General features: G+C 63.2%; 1 protein-coding gene across 10 annotated transcripts in view; it reads right to left on the bottom strand.

Annotated features, from left to right (window-relative positions):
- Nucleotides 1-1,912: 1,912 nt before the first annotated feature.
- Nucleotides 1,913-15,237, bottom strand: part of HSPG2 (heparan sulfate proteoglycan 2) — a 217,452-nt gene continuing 204,127 nt past the window's right edge. For 7 of the 10 annotated variants that reach the window (XM_076072845.1, XM_076072849.1, XM_076072851.1 and 4 more), the window contains 19 exons: nucleotides 14,589-14,705; nucleotides 13,914-13,931; nucleotides 12,496-12,580; nucleotides 11,682-11,826; nucleotides 11,217-11,319; nucleotides 10,649-10,758; nucleotides 9,921-10,029; nucleotides 9,416-9,514; nucleotides 8,848-9,066; nucleotides 8,431-8,675; nucleotides 7,876-8,059; nucleotides 7,432-7,554; nucleotides 7,098-7,173; nucleotides 6,024-6,102; nucleotides 5,595-5,639; nucleotides 4,848-4,918; nucleotides 4,430-4,513; nucleotides 3,198-3,301; nucleotides 1,913-2,703 (listed from right to left, as the gene is read on the bottom strand). In XM_076072845.1, coding sequence (XP_075928960.1) covers nucleotides 2,507-2,703; nucleotides 3,198-3,301; nucleotides 4,430-4,513; nucleotides 4,848-4,918; nucleotides 5,595-5,639; nucleotides 6,024-6,102; nucleotides 7,098-7,173; nucleotides 7,432-7,554; nucleotides 7,876-8,059; nucleotides 8,431-8,675; nucleotides 8,848-9,066; nucleotides 9,416-9,514; nucleotides 9,921-10,029; nucleotides 10,649-10,758; nucleotides 11,217-11,319; nucleotides 11,682-11,826; nucleotides 12,496-12,580; nucleotides 13,914-13,931; nucleotides 14,589-14,705 — 2,213 coding nt within the window. In that variant the 3' untranslated portion in view covers nucleotides 1,913-2,506. The remainder of the gene's footprint in view (nucleotides 2,704-3,197; nucleotides 3,302-4,429; nucleotides 4,514-4,847; nucleotides 4,919-5,594; nucleotides 5,640-6,023; nucleotides 6,103-7,097; nucleotides 7,174-7,431; nucleotides 7,555-7,875; nucleotides 8,060-8,430; nucleotides 8,676-8,847; nucleotides 9,067-9,415; nucleotides 9,515-9,920; nucleotides 10,030-10,648; nucleotides 10,759-11,216; nucleotides 11,320-11,681; nucleotides 11,827-12,495; nucleotides 12,581-13,913; nucleotides 13,932-14,588; nucleotides 14,706-15,237) is intronic. The other 3 variants (XM_076072846.1, XM_076072854.1, XM_076072848.1) reach the window with 2 other exon arrangements.

Genomic DNA, 15,237 nt, shown 5'->3' with positions numbered 1-15,237 from the left:
TCTTCAGCCCCCCACTAAAATTCCCTGCAGCCGGGGAGGGTGGCGGAGTGGTTAGCGCACTGCACTGTGAATCCGGCCACCCGAGTCACATTCCCGGCCACAGCCAACACCAGTGGCACCGAGTGAGATGTGAACCGGTCCTGGGCACCCCCTCTCGCCCAACCCCGTCACCAGCTCCCCGACCCTCCCCCACCGCCACCTTCAGCCAACCGGCACTGACCAGCGCGGTGAAGTATGGTCAAACAACCCCCCCCCCCCCCATGACCGAGACAACGACGGGGGGAGGGCCCTCATCCGGCAGTGAATTGGGCAATGCCTGCCAAAAATCTACGTAACGTTTACAGCGAAAAACAAATCATTATGTATATGGTTGAGTAACAATACGGTGTACATTCGTTAGCTTTGACACGGTAGCACACGGGGGGAGGGGGGGGGGTTGCAGCCGCCGGGGCCCCGGTGGAGTCGCGGCTCACACCACAACCCCACGGCTACAGCGCCGCCAGCACCCCCCACCCCCCCTCCGGCACTGAGGGGACCGCTCCCCTCCACACCGCCGCACCTCGCCGAGAGACGACCCCGCGTCGCTTCAGCCCCTGCCTCTGTCCCTGCTCCCCCTCCCCCCACCATTCACCCCCCGCCACCCCCCTCCCCCACCCATGTCCATCCCCATGCCGCAAAGTGATTTTCAGCACCCCCCCTCCCCCCCAACTTGTCAAACAGTGGGGCCATGCACACGGTCGGCACCATCGCCATCAGCACTGGCACCATCGCCATCAGCGTCGACACCATCGCTATCAGCATCGGCACCATCGCCATCAGCACTGGCACCATCGCTATGAGCGTCGGCACCATCGCTATCAGCACTGGCACCATCGCTATCAGCACTGGCACCATCGCCATCAGCACTGGCACCATCGCTGAGCGTCGGTACCATCGCCATCAGCGTCGACACCATCGCCATCAGCGTCGGCACCATCGCCATCAGCGTTGACACCATCGCTATCAGCATCGGCACCATCGCCATCAGCGTCGACACCATCGCTATCAGCACTGACACCATCGCTATGAGCGTCGGCACCATCGCCATCAGCGTCGGCACCATCGCCATCAGCGTCGGCACCATCGCCATCAGCGTCGGCACCATCGCCATCAGCACTGGCACCATCGCTATCAGCACTGGCACCATCGCCATCAGCGTCGACACCATCGCCATCAGCGTCGACACCATCGCTATGAGCGTCGACACCATCGCCATCAGCGTCGACACCATCGCCATCAGCACTGACACCATCGCCATCAGCGTCGACACCATCGCTATCAGCACTGACACCATCGCCATCAGCACTGGCACCATCGCTATGAGCGTCGGTACCATCGCCATCAGCGTCGGCACCATCGCTATCAGCACTGACACCATCGCTATGAGCGTCGGCACCATCGCCATCAGCGTCGGCACCATCGCCATCAGCGTCGGCACCATCGCCATCAGCGTCGACACCATCGCTATCAGCATCGGCACCATCGCCATCAGCACTGACACCATCGCTATCAGCATGGACACCATCACTATCACCATCAGTATTTGGAAAAATGAACATCAGCACCAGCGCACGCCTGCACGCACGACGCCCTCTGACCTCTTGACCCCCTGCCCTAATTATTTTCTCTCCGCTTTCTGCAACCTCAAGTGACCCCCCCGCTTCACCCCCCACTTCCCCCCCCCTCCACGAGCGACCCACACCAGGCGAGCGGGTGGACATCACGAGTGTCCGCGGGGGGGGGGTGGGGCGGTCGTGTGCGGGGGGCGATAGTTCACGGGAGGGGGTAAGCGAATTAAGTGGAGCGTGTACGCTCATGGCTCTCATAATTCGTGTTACTGCTGTTGTCACCCGTCCTCTGGGTGTGTGCGTGTGTGTGTCACGGTATGACCGTGCCACTGGGTGTCCGCGTGTGTTTGTTCTGCGGAAGTGTAGCTGGTTATCGCGCTGGGTCACAAACACGGCCACTTCGATCTCGGCTCACGACCAATTGATGGTGGCGAATGTTTAAACCGGTCCCTGGGCCTGCCCTAGGTAGGCCTCAGCCTGAAATGAGTCGCTGGTGCGGTGCGTAAAAGCATCGGCACTGGGCAGACAAAGGCGGCCGGGCGTGGTGCTGGCCACCCACCTCCATGCATGCGATGTGCCGGCCTTCACAGGCGCTCGCTAACAGCACTTGCCCCAGCGCGGGAGGCTTCAACCGGACCGTGCTTGCGTGCGTGGCCGCTCCCTTGCCTGGAGTAGACCCCAAATGCGTTGGGCGCGGCCGGTTGGGGTGACGCTCGCGTGCCCGGTGTACGTCGGTGACTCTGGGAGTGTCGCTCGGTGCGACGGCGGCGTGCGTGGTCGGCCGCGTGAGTGTGTGGGTAGGGCATTGCCGACTGCGCGTGCGTGCGTGGGAAGTTGTGGCCGGGGTGTGCCCCGGTGTGGCGGTGGAGGGTTGCCAGGGCGGGCGGGCGGGCGGGCGCTCATTCGTCGTCGCACGCCACCGCGTTGAGGCCTCCCTCCGCGTGCACAGCCAGGTCGATGGGGGGCCGGGGGCCGCGGTGTGGGGGGGCGCCCCCCCCCGCCACGGCCTCGTTGGCGAGGACGACGTTCCTCATGCAGCCGCGGAGCCCCGACGAGAAGTGGCCCCCCGTGAGGGTCTCCGTGTCCGGGGCACCTCCTGCCACACCACCCCCACCACCACGACACCACCACCACCACCACCACCCACACCACCATCACACCACCCCCACACCACCACCACGACACCACCACCCACACCACCACCACGACACCACCACCACCACACCACCACCACCACCACCCACACCACCACCACACCACCCCCACACCACCACCACGACACCACCACCACCACCACCCCCACACCACCACCACCACGACACCACCACCCACACCACCACCACGACACCACCACCACCACACCACCACCACCCCCACACCACCACCACGACACCACCACCACACCACCACCACCACCACACCACCCACACACCACCACCCACACCACCCCCACACCACCACCCGACACACACGGACAAAGACAAAGGTAAAAATCCCCCATGTAGACTTAAAAAGGGGGGGGGGGGGTGGTGACAGCGGCAGTGGTGAGAGGGGCAGCAGTGGTGAGAGGGGCAGCAGCTGTGGGTTTACCCAGGAAGACGCTGCCCTTGACGTCGGCCTTGAGCATCGTGCCGCCCGACTGCCCCCGCACGGGGGCGCCGTGGTCGACGCGCAGCCAGCCCAGACGGCCCTCCCTGCCGCACAGACAAAGACAAAGGTCCCCCGTGTAGGCTTCCATAGACTGTTGGGGCAAGTGCTGTTAGCGAGCAGCACCTATGAAGGCCGGCTCCACGCCCGGCCGCCTTTGTCTTCCCAGTGGCGATGTTTACACACCGCACCGCGTACTCATTTGAGGCTGAGTTGACCTAGCGGAGGCACGGGGCAAATTGAGATATTTACCACGTGATGGTGATGATGATGGTTGTGATGGTGGTATGAGTGATGGTACTGATGGCGGTGATGTGGGGTGATGTCGGTGGTGGTGGTGATGATGATGATGGCTGTGATGGTGGTGTGGGTGATGGTAGCGGTGGTGGTCACGTGGACGTGTGGGGTTTGGTGTGGGTGGCATTGGTGGCACTCGTTACACACCAAGCGCTCGCCACAAATGACCCACAGTACCTCCGCTGATCTCGTCAAGAAGCTTAAACCATCATCACGTGACACTCCGGTCATCCTCGCAGCAGCGGCTTCTGGCGAACCATCGAACAAAGACGGTGGTCACCGCATCGCGCGGCGCTTTCAGATGCGCTTCTGCGGCCGTCTGGAACGCTCTTCCTTCAGATATTAGGAAGCCACTGGGAGCTGTGTGCACGTTTAAATCATCATCATCTAGATTGACAAACTCACTTCTTGAGAACTGATTTTTGTGGCAAGTTTGTTGTCCTTCCCCGCACTTCCGATTAACGCGGTTGGCTACGTACGGTGCAAAAGAAGTTCAACATACGGTGTGGGTGACATGGACGTGTGGGTTGTGGTGTGGGTGGCGGTGGTGGTGGCGGTGTGGGTGACATGGACGTGTGGGTTGTGGTGTAGGTGGCGGTGGTGGTGGCGGTGTGGGTGACATGGACGTGTGGGTGGTGGTGTGGGTGGCGGTGGTGGTGGCGTTGTGGGTGACATGGACGTGTGGGTTGTGGTGTGGGTGGCGGTGGTGGTGGCGGTGTGGGTGACATGGACGTGTGGGTTGTGGTGTGGGTGGCGGTGGTGGTGGCGGTGTGGGTGACATGGACGTGTGGGTGGCGGTGTGAGTGGTGGTGGTGGTGGCGGTGTGGGTGACATGGACGTGTGGGTGGTGGTGTGGGTGGTGGTGGTGTGGGTCTAACCTCACGGCCGTCACGTTGTGCCACCGCCCATCGTTGATCTTCGTTCGTGACGTGATGCTCGCCTCTCCGCTGCCCAGCTGGTAGCTGTGGACAAAACAAAGACAAAGATCCCCCGATCAAATAATCGTCACTGGTGGTTGCCATGAGCGGGAATCGAACTTGGGTCGCCAGGTTTGTAGCGCAGCGGGCTAATCACTATACTACCGCTCCCCACACACACGCACACACACACACACGCACACACGAACGCCGCGCCACCACGCGTGCCACCGTGCCGACAACATAAACCCAATTCTCCACCGCGCAACTGCACCGGGGCTGGGCCGCGCCGGTACGGGACCGTTTTTCCACCGCACAAACCGAGCCACGCCGCTGACGTCACGGGCGTTGAGCGAGCGGGGACGCGCTGATTATTTACCTGAACACCAGGCGTCCGTCCCTGAGGCCAAGACTCACAAAGTCCTTCCCCTTGCCGTTCTCTCCTGCCTCCTGCACACACGCACACGCGCACACACACGCACACGTGCATACGCGCACACAAACATGCACACATGACCGTGCACGCACGTACACACGGACACACACGTGCACACCCACACGTACATGCGCGCACGCAGCCACGCGTTCGCACATGCGCACACACGCACGCTCACGCACACACATACACACACGCACGCACACGGTATTGAGTGAGACGTCAGGAGTTCAGGGTTAGAGATTGGGGGTTACCATTCATGGTGCTTCGGGATTTAACGTTCGATTGCTCCCGAGGCTAGGAGTTATAAAGTACGTCCTGGGTAAGAGGTCAAATTGTAAGTGTTAAGGGTTTCCGAAATTCCTGGTTTAGGGATCAGGGGTTAAAGGTTAGGGATTATACATGCTCTAAAAGTTCATGGTCAGGGTTTAGAACACTTCCCGGGTTAGTGGTCAGGGGTTAGGGGTCAGAGGTTAGAGTGCTTCCCAATTCAGAGGTCAGCATTTGGTGTTTTCTGGGTATGGGGTCAAGGGTTAAGAGTCAGGGGTTACGCAGCTTCGTGTCTCTGAGGCTGCGGGGTTAGGGCTCAGAGTGCTTCAGGATTAGCGGCCGCCGGTTAGGGGGTGAGAGTTCTTCCTGAGTTAGGGTTCAAGGGGGTTGGAGCGGGGGGAGGGTGGTGGGCGGTGTTACCTCGCGCTTGGCGAGCCGCGTGCGTTCCCCGACCTCGTTTGCTGCCTAGAGGTGAGAGGTGAAAGGGCAGAGCGGCGGGCGGGCAGGGCGGGGAGCAAGCGGCAGAGTGAGCGCACGACGCGGCTGAGCTCGCATGCACGCAGCGCGGGCGGCGCGGGCAAGCGGCGCGGGCGGGGCAAGCGGCAAGCGGCAACCGAGCGCCAGCAGCGGTCCGTGGCAAGCGCTGGTGTGGCGGGCGCGGTGTGGGAGCGGTGTGGGCGAGGTGAGAGAGCCATGAGAGGGCCGTGCGAGGGAGAGAGCCGTGCGATGGAGTCATATGACAGAGGATGAGGTGGAGAGAGAAGAGGCGGAGGTGATATGCGTGATGTGAGTGAGAGCGGGAGGTGAGGTGAGAGGTGAGGAGGGTGATGGTGTACTGTCGGCACTCACCACTCCCTGCCAGACGAGCAGCCCCTCCGGGGAGAGCGTCTTCACCTCCAGCTGCATGGTCTCCGGGTGTTTGTGCATGCTGAGGCCACACACAAAGACAAAGGTGCACCGTGTAGTCTTAACAGACTGTTCGGGCAAGTGCGGTTAGTGAGTGGCACCTATGAAGGCCGGCACGGCACACAAGGGGGTAGGTGGCCAGCACCACGCGCGGCCGCAGTGGCGATGTTTACACACCGCACCAGCTACTCATATGAGGCTGAGTCGACCTAGGGGAGGCCCCAGACCGGCTCAGATAGTCGTCACTGCTGTTGGCGGCTGCGAGCGGCAATCGAACTTTGGTCGCCGGGTTCATAGCGCAGAGCGCTAACCGCTGGACCACCGCTGCCATTGGGTACACTAAACTAAATTTAAACTACATTTTATTTTAGCAGGTGAGGCCCAATGAGCTGTATAGCTCTTTTGCAGAAGCGACCTGGCCACAAATGATAGCTCAACAAAGTGGCGAATCATCACGTGGGGATGATTAGCAGCCAAACGCATGATTATAAATGTGGAGGGGGAAAAACTGAGGACCCGGAGGAAAATCCACGTGACCACGGGGAGAGAGAGACACCGCAAACTCCAAATATACAGCAGCAGCAGCAGGCGTCAGGGTCGGGATCGAACCCTCGACCTCCTGCACACTAGGCGAGGTAGTTAACATCTCCTAGCCACCGTGATGATGATGATGAGAGAGACACGCAAACTCCAAATATACAGCAGCAGACGTCAGGGTCGGGATCGAACCCACGACCTCCTGCACACCAGGCGAGGTCGTTAACATCTCGCCACAGGGCACGCCGTGTGGTGACGTCGTGAGATGACGTCACATGCAACGACGTCACGGGGAAGGGAGGCGGGGCGTGATGTCATCACGGTGGCCGGCAAGGCTTACGCGCTCAGCGTCGCTGTAACCGCCCAGACGCTTTGACCAACGCGTCCGGGTTCCCGTAGGGGGGGGCGAGCCACGGCAAGGTTCAACTCTGCCAGAGTTGCCGTGACCCCACGTTACCCACGGATGGACAGACTGATTACCTCCTCACAAACATCTTCTCCGGCAGGGCGATGTACCCGTCGCCCGCGAAGCTGGCCGCATGTTGGATCACCGACGCTGTGGGGGGTGGGGGGAACAGAGGGCGGGGGTCACGGGCGAGGTTCCGGCCACACCTTGGGGGGTGGCTGATCCACAGGGGTTCTACTCTACTCCAGACGTACAGAGCCCGGCCACGCCACGGAGAGCAGGCGGGGGGGGGAGGGTGATGTGGGTGACTCGCGTGGGGAGTTGGCCACACCGACTCGGGGAGTGGCACGGGGATGAGCCAAAGGGAGCGGTGCTGTGCGGCGACGGTGGGGAGGTGGAGACGGTTACCGTGGTGACAGTCATCGCCGTGGTAACCCATGGGGCACACGCAGCGCGTGCCCACGCACGTGCCGCCGTTCATGCAGCCCACGGCGCGGGAGCAGCCGCTCCGCCGCTCCTCACAGCGCTCGCCTGGGGGTCGCGGGGTCACGGGGTCGCGGGGTCACGGGGACAAGGAGACATGGGCAGATGAACACAATGGGGCTTGGGGACCACGGGGAACACGTGACCACGACGGCACAGGGATGGCAGCAGCAGCAGTCGCGCTGCACCTGGCGGAGCAACCCCCGGCGCCGTGCGACATCGCGGCGGTAGTGGTGGTTGTGGCGGTGGTGGTGGCGGTGGCGGCGGTGGCGGCGGTGGTGGCGGTGGTGGCGGTGGTGGCGGCGGTGGTGGCGGTGGTGGCGGTGGTGGCGGTGGTGGCGGTGGTGGCGATGGCGGCGGCGCTCCTACCCTGGTATCCGTCGGTGCAGACGCACTGCACCTCGTACTCCCCGAGCGGCACGCACGAGCCCCCGTGGCGGCATGGATTGCGGTGGTCGCACGCGCTGGCGGCGCCGCCGCCGCGGCACGGCTCGACGGCGCGCGACGCCACAAACGAGTAGCTCACGTCCAGGCGCTTCCCGTTCACCAGCACCTGGGGGTGGGCGGGGGGCGGGGGAGACGCACGCATGGGGGTGGGGGCGGAGGGGTGGACGTGTGTGTGTGTGTCTAGGCTATATGGGGGACGCCTGTCTTTGTTTGTTTGGAGGAGAACGTAGTGCGCTAGAACCTCATGTCCCGCCGTGCTTCCCAGTAGTTCTCCGTAGCAGCTCCCTGCATTTTTCCGTCCATGCCCATGTCTCCATGCGTCTCCCCACATCTCCCCGCGTCTCCCCGCGTCTCCCCGCGTCTCCCCGCGTCTCCCCGCGTCTCCCCGCGTCTCCCCGCGTCTCCCCGCGTCTCCCCGCGTCTCCCCGCGCTACCTCCTGTTTCTCCCATTTCCCCGCGCGCGTGCGCCCCACCCACCTCCGCGATGCACCCGTGCAGGCCGCCGGAGACGTTTGCGTGCGCGTGCAGCGTCCCGCCAGACGGCACCCCGCCCAGGTAGAGGGGCGAGCGCAGGTTGAGCCCCTGGGAGCGCCCAGGGGAGCGAGCGCTCACCTGGCGGCCCTCGTCCAGCCGGAGCCAGCCCTCGCGCTCCACGCGCTCCGCCGCGAGCCGGTGCCAGCGGCCCACCTGCACCCGCTCGGGGCTGCGCAGCACCGCCGTGCCTGCCCGCGCCCAACACAGGAGGCGAAGTGTCGGCCACGTCCGGCGCGGAAGGAGCCCCACGTACGTACGACAACTCCGCACGCGATGGCTGCGCCCCCCCCCCGTCTCCCCGCTGCCACGGGTAGCCCCCCCCCACCCCCCCCACCCCCCCCACCCCCCGACCCCCCGTACCGGAACCCAGGTGGTAGCGCAGCTCGGCGTGTCCGTTCGCGAGCGCCACGGACACGAAGTCGTCGTGGATGCCGCGCCGCGCTCCGCTGTAGAGCAGCAGCCCGTCGAGCTGCAGCGGGCGGAACTCCAGCGAGAGCGTCAGCTGCTTCTGCACGTTGCTCAGCGGCGGCAGCGACACGAACGACGCGCCCGAGAACGACGGCACCGTGATCAGCTCCCCTGCGGCGGCGGCGGCGGGGGGTCGCCGAGAGAGGTTGCGGGGTCGCAGAGAGGGGTCGCGGGGTCACAGAGAGGGGTCGCGGGGTCACAGAGAGGGGTCGCGGGGTCACAGAGAGGGGTCACGTCAAAGCATCTGTACGTGTGGCCTTCACAGTGAAGGCTGCGGAGCAACGTTAGCCATCTCTGGTGCCCTGTGCCAGCTGCCACGTGTGCCACGTGACGTGTGCCAACTGTGCCAAGTGACGTGTGAGCCAAGTGTGCCACGTAACGTGTGCCAAGTGTGCCATGTGGCATCTTCCATCCGTGTCATGTGACGTGTGCCACGTGACGTGTGAGCCAAGTGTGCCACCTTGCATGCAGGTCTCCCCAGACTTGCCCAGGTGGCAGCGGCAGGTGAAGCCGGGCCCCTCCTCGCTGCTCACGCACGTCGCGTCGTCGGAGCACGAGCCTGGGGTGGGGGGGCGTGGGGCGTGGGGGGGGGGGGGCGGTCAGTGAGGTGGGGGGGGGGGGTGGGCGTGTGGCCTTGATGTACAGGCTACCTTTGTCTCTGTATGTATGGGTGGAGCGACAGTGTCTCGGTGAGAGCACTGCGCAGCGACCGGCGGTGGTGACTGCGAACCACTCCTGTGCCTTCCCTCGGGGGATTCACCCTTAAACGAGCGCCCGGCACGCTGTGTAAACATCCGCACCGGGGAGACAAAGGCGGCCTGACGCGGTGCTGGCCACCCACCCCCTCGTGCGCCGTGCTGGCCTTCACAGGCGCTACTCGCCAACAGCACTTGCCCCCGAACAGCCTGCCAAAGGCTACGCGGGGGATCTTTGTCCGTGTGCGGGTGACGCGTGACCGCGCATACCTGGGTGGCACGACGAGGCCACCGGTAGCTCGCAGTTGGTGCCCGTGTAGCCCGGCGGGCACTCACACTCGTAGCCTCCCTCCTCCGACGGGTGGCACACGCCCTCGTTCTGAGGCCAGACAGACACGCCCGACTTTCCTCGTTATCACCGCCGACACCGATCGTCACCACCGTCGCCGGCGTCGTCATCGGCATGCCAGTGCCGCTGCCTGCCTTCTCGTGAACGCCGCCACCAGCAGCAGCAGCAGCAGCATTACCGGCATCGTCATCGACGTCCTCATCATCACCATCATCGGCTGCGAGCAGCGTGACTCTGGTATGATGACCACAATCACTCGCGATCAACACAGGGACCAAAATCACGAAGAAGACGATCCTCCCCCCCCCCGCACCCTCACATATCGGTCCCTACACGCAAAGCACATTTGACACATCCCATCAGCCAAGCAGCCTTCGCTCTGGGCGTGGACACTCTCAGTGGCCGCTTCACCTCGGTGGGTTCCAACCCGCAACGCCTGGGGTCAACGTGGGCACCTAGCCTGGCACGAGCGCCCTGGTGACGTCACCGCCAATCAGTTGGTGCTTCTTGTTGTCGTTGTTTTTGGGTTGTTGTTGTTGTTGTAGTGTCGCTGTTATTGTCTTTTGTGTGTTGTTGATATTGTGTTGTTGTGTTGTTGCTGTGTTGTTGTGTTGTGTGTTGTGTTGTTGTGTTGTTGTTGTTGTTCCACCTGGCACGGGCCGTCCTGGCAGGTGGGGCAGTCCCGCACGGCCACCGACTTGATCGGCTGCGTCAGGAAGTTCACCTGCTCGCCCTGAAGCTCCATCTCACGCACGCAGCCTGCACGCACGCACGGGACACACGCGTGCGTTATATACACACACACACACGCGACACACACACTCGCACGGGGGACACACACGTGCGTTACACACACACACGCGACACACACACACACTCGCACGGGGGACACACACGTGCGTTACACACACGCGACACACACACGCGACACACACACACACTCGCACGGGACACACACTCGCACGGGACACACACACACACACTCGCGAGCTCAACCACTCACACGCACGCTGACCGCTCACCGACTCACACCGCCCCCCCTCCACCCGCTGGGACGCCCGCCCGCCCATCCACACACTCGCTCGCCCGCTCGTCCAAACACTCGCTCGCTCGTCCAAACACTCGCTCGCTCGTCCAAACACTCGCTCGCCCGCCACCCCGCGCCCCTCTCCCCCAGCCCCTCCGCCCACCCTCCAGCCCCCCCCCACCCAACTCACCGGTGAATCCGGTCTTGATTCCGGTGATGCGCGTGACGCGGCTGAAGCTGGGGACGCCGCCGACGTACATCTCCTCGTTCAGATCCAAGCCCTGGAACTTGCCCTGCGCACACGAGGACAAAGGTCCCCCGTGTAGCCTTACCGGACTGTTGGGGCAAGCGCTGTTAGAGAGCAGCGCCTACGAAGGCCGGCGCTGTGGCACCCGAGGCGGCGGGGGGTTTGCCAGCACCACGCCCGGCCGCCTTTGTCTCTCACCGCTCCTCTTACACGAAGCCGCACACACTCCCACAACGGTACAGGAAACCCTCCATCATCTCTACATCACCATCCCTCCATCCCTCCGCCATTCCTCCACCACCACGCATCCACCGCCACCGCCACCGTCTCTCCGCCACCGCCACCGTCTCTCCGTCACCGCCGCCGTCTCTCCGTCACCGCCGCCGTCTCTCCGTCACCGCCACGCACCTGCGATGATCCGACGACGGGCGCCTCGTTGTTGACGGTGAGCGACCCCTCGGTGAGGTTGCGCCTCAGCGTCACCGTGTGGTACTCGCCCAGCTCCAGAGGCATCGGGTAGCGGATCACCGCCATGCCTGAGCCCACGTCAAACCTACAAAGACACGCACGCAGACGCGCGCGCAGACACACACGAAGACACAGACACACGCGCAGGCAAAGACGCAGACACACACGCAGACACACACGCAGACACACACGCAGACACAGACAGAGACACACGCGCAGACACAGACACATGCGCAGACGCAGACACACGCAGACACAGGCGCAGGTTCAGACGCAGACACAGCAACAACAACAGCCGCCATTCGCCACTAAGTGGTGGTGACGTCACCACGACCCTTGTGCCAGGCTACGTGCACGTGAAGGCCGCGCGAAGCATCGAACGCCCGCCGGCAGGAGGTCACGGCGCAGACCCAACAGGTGCCACGGGTCGACTGACTGAGACGACTTCTCTTTGGCTGTCGTTGTGGCCGGGGTGTGGGTTGTGGTTCGGGCCGGTGCTGCCGTGACCGTGCTTGCGGCGCCGTTGCGGCCGGGGGGGGGGTTATCACCGCGGCACGCCCGTGGTTGCGGCGAGGCCCGTGCCGTGGGCCGGCGTTGCGGTCGCGGTGAGCTCTGTGGAGGCGTGCACGCCGGGCTCGAGTCGAGGGTCGTGGTGTGACAAGACGCGCGAGTTCGCGGTTCAGGTCGTGGCTGGAGTGGTTGGGTGCGGTCGTGGCCGGAGTCAGCGTTGGGGTTGGGGGGCGCGAGGGGTCACCTGAACTCGGGCCGCCCCCCGACCAGGCCGAACGAGAGGAAGTCCACGCCGCTGCCCTGCTTCTGCCCATTGTAGAGCACCAAACCTGGACGGAACAAGAACAACGACAACACAACAATCCCCGCGTGTGTAGTAATTGTAGGTAGCCGCCCTGGTGCCGGTGTGCAGGCGGTGCAACTGCGCGCTGGGGCCCGTTGGTTTGGGGGGGGCCCAGGTGCCGGGCTACGGAGGGGAAGGAGGTTAGACAGGGACCCTCCGGGCCCCCCACCCCCCTTTAAGTCCTGTGCACCGGGCCTCAAGCCGACACCGCGCGGCACCGCTTCACCGACGCGCCTCTGGTATGCTTGCACAACAACAACAGCGGCCGGCATTCGCCACCAAGTGGCGGTGACGTCACCACGGCGCCTGTGCCAGGCTAGGTGCACATTGAGGCCACGTGAAGTGTCAGAGGCTCGCTGGCAGGGGGGTCATGGGACAGACCCAGCAGGTGTCATGGGTTCACTGACTGAGATGGCTGCCAGATATACCAGCTGTTGTTGTGAGCGTCGCTCCTCTGCCCTCCGATGTTGGTGGAGGGCGACTGCCTCCAACTGCCCAGTAGCGTCCTTCACGAGCCTCTTCCACAGAGGCCGATTTTGACACCGCTGGTACCAGTCATCGGCAAGTCCACATCACTCCATCTCTTCTCCAGCCCATCCGTGTTGTGCCCATTTAGCCCTTTCTATCTGGCCAAACAGAAGCTGTTTGGACAAGCTGTGCCTGGGGATGCGCGTTACATGACCCAGCCAATGCAGCCTGCCGGAGGAGCTCACTGATGGGAATGTGTCCAGATCTGGAAAGACTTGTCCCGCGTTTAGCCTGTAACAGACTGTAGGGGCAAGTGCTGTTAGCGAGCACCTGTAAAGGCAGGCACGGCCCAAGAGGGGATGGGTGGCCAGCACCACGCCCGACCGCCTTTGTCTCCCTAGTGGCGATGTTTACACACCGCACCAGGTGGTAATTTGAGACTGAGTCGACCTAGGGGAGGCCCGGGGACCGGTTCAGACAATCGTCACCGGTGTTGCCCGTGAGCGGGAATCGAACCTGCGTCGCCAGGTTCGTGACGCAACCGCTACACTGCCGCTTCCGGCCTTCATAGGTGCTCGCTAACTCACACTGACCTCTCACACACACGCGCGCGCGCGCGCGTGCGAGAGCGTTGCTATTGCGACGAGTGTTGTGACAGCGAGGAGCATCGCGATTGAAGGGGCGGCTGAGTGGTGGCACCATCGCGGTGTCCGGGAATAGAACCGAGAACCGGGGGCTCGGAATCAAGGGCCGGAAAGCGGTCTCGAACAAGAACTGGGGAATGGACTCGAGAACCAGGGAAGGCATTGAAGGAGCAGGGAACGGAGCCAAGGACCGTGGAACGCACTCACCGTGGAAGAAAATCAAAGCTGGAGGATGAGCAGGGAGAAGACGGGAGGAGAGTAGCACAAGGAGGAGGCGAAGGAGGAGGTGAAGGAGGAGGTGAGGAGGAGGTGAGGAGGAGCAGGAGACAGAGGGGAGGAGGGTAGCACAAGGGAGGGGGCATCAGAGACATCGTGGGGGGGGGCACGCACGCGTGTGCGTGCGTGTGCGCATGCGTGTGCGTGCGTGTGCGTGCGTGTGTATGTACGTGCGTGTATATATGTGTGCGTGTGTGCGTATATGTGTGCGTGTGCATATGTGTGCGTATGCATGTGTGCGCGTGCGTGCATGCGTGTGTGTGTGTGCGTGCGTAAGTGCGTGCATGCGTGTGTATGTGTGTGCGTGCGTAAGTGCGTGCATGCGTTTGTGCGCATGCGTGTGTATGTGTGTGCGTGCGTAAGTGCGTGCATGCGTTTGTGCGTGTGTATGTGTGTGCGTGCGTAAGTGCATGCATGCGTCTGTACGCATGCGTGTGTATGTGTGCGTGTGTATGTGTGCGTGCGTAAATGCGTGCATGCGTGTGTGCGTGTGTATATGTGTGCGTGCGTAAATGCGTGCGCGTGCGTAAGTGCGTGCATGCGTGTGTGCGTGTGTATGCGTGCGCGCGTGCGTGCGTGCGTCCGTGAGCCTCCGGCTCCTCTCACCATCGGCTGTGTCTGGCCGGAACGTGACCCTGGCCTCGAAGCGCTTGTAGGCGCCCTTCATGGCGGGGAGACTCACGTAGGCTCCGGCTCCCGGGGGGAAGTACGGACGGAGAACCTCTACACACACACACACACAGACAAAGATCCCCCGTGTAGCCCGGACAAGTGCTGTAAGCGAGTAGCATCTATGAAGGCCGGCACGCCGCACGAGCAGGTGGGTGGCCGGCGCCACGCCCGGCCGCCTTTGTCTCCCCAGCGCTAATGTTTACACGTAGTACCAGGCGCTCATATGAGGCTGAATCCACCTAGTGGAGTCCCAGGACCGGTTCAGATCATCGTAACCATTGTTGGTCGCGAGTGGGAATCGAACTCGGGTGGCCGAGTGCGTGGCATACAAAGGTACAATAAACAAAAGGCAAAGATCCCCCATCCCCCGTGTAGTCTTCAACAGGCTGTTGGGGCAAGTGCTGCTCGCGAGCACTTATAAAGGCCGGCACGCCGCACGAGGGGGTGGGTAGCGGGCACCAGGCCCGGCCGCCTTTGTCTCCCCAGCGGTGATGTTTACACTCCGCATCAGGTACTCATTGCAGAATGAGTTGACCTAGGAGAGACGCAGGACCGGTTCAGATCGTCGTCGCTGGTGACCCAA

The sequence above is a fragment of the Petromyzon marinus genome, chromosome 39 (genome assembly GCF_048934315.1).
Source record: "Petromyzon marinus isolate PM22_M1 ecotype Great Lakes invasive population chromosome 39, UKy_Petmar_22M1.pri1.0, whole genome shotgun sequence".
Classification (NCBI taxonomy): domain Eukaryota; kingdom Metazoa; phylum Chordata; class Hyperoartia; order Petromyzontiformes; family Petromyzontidae; genus Petromyzon; species Petromyzon marinus.
Note: the sequence above shows the minus strand (reverse complement) of the source record. Positions and strands in the feature narration are given on the sequence as shown.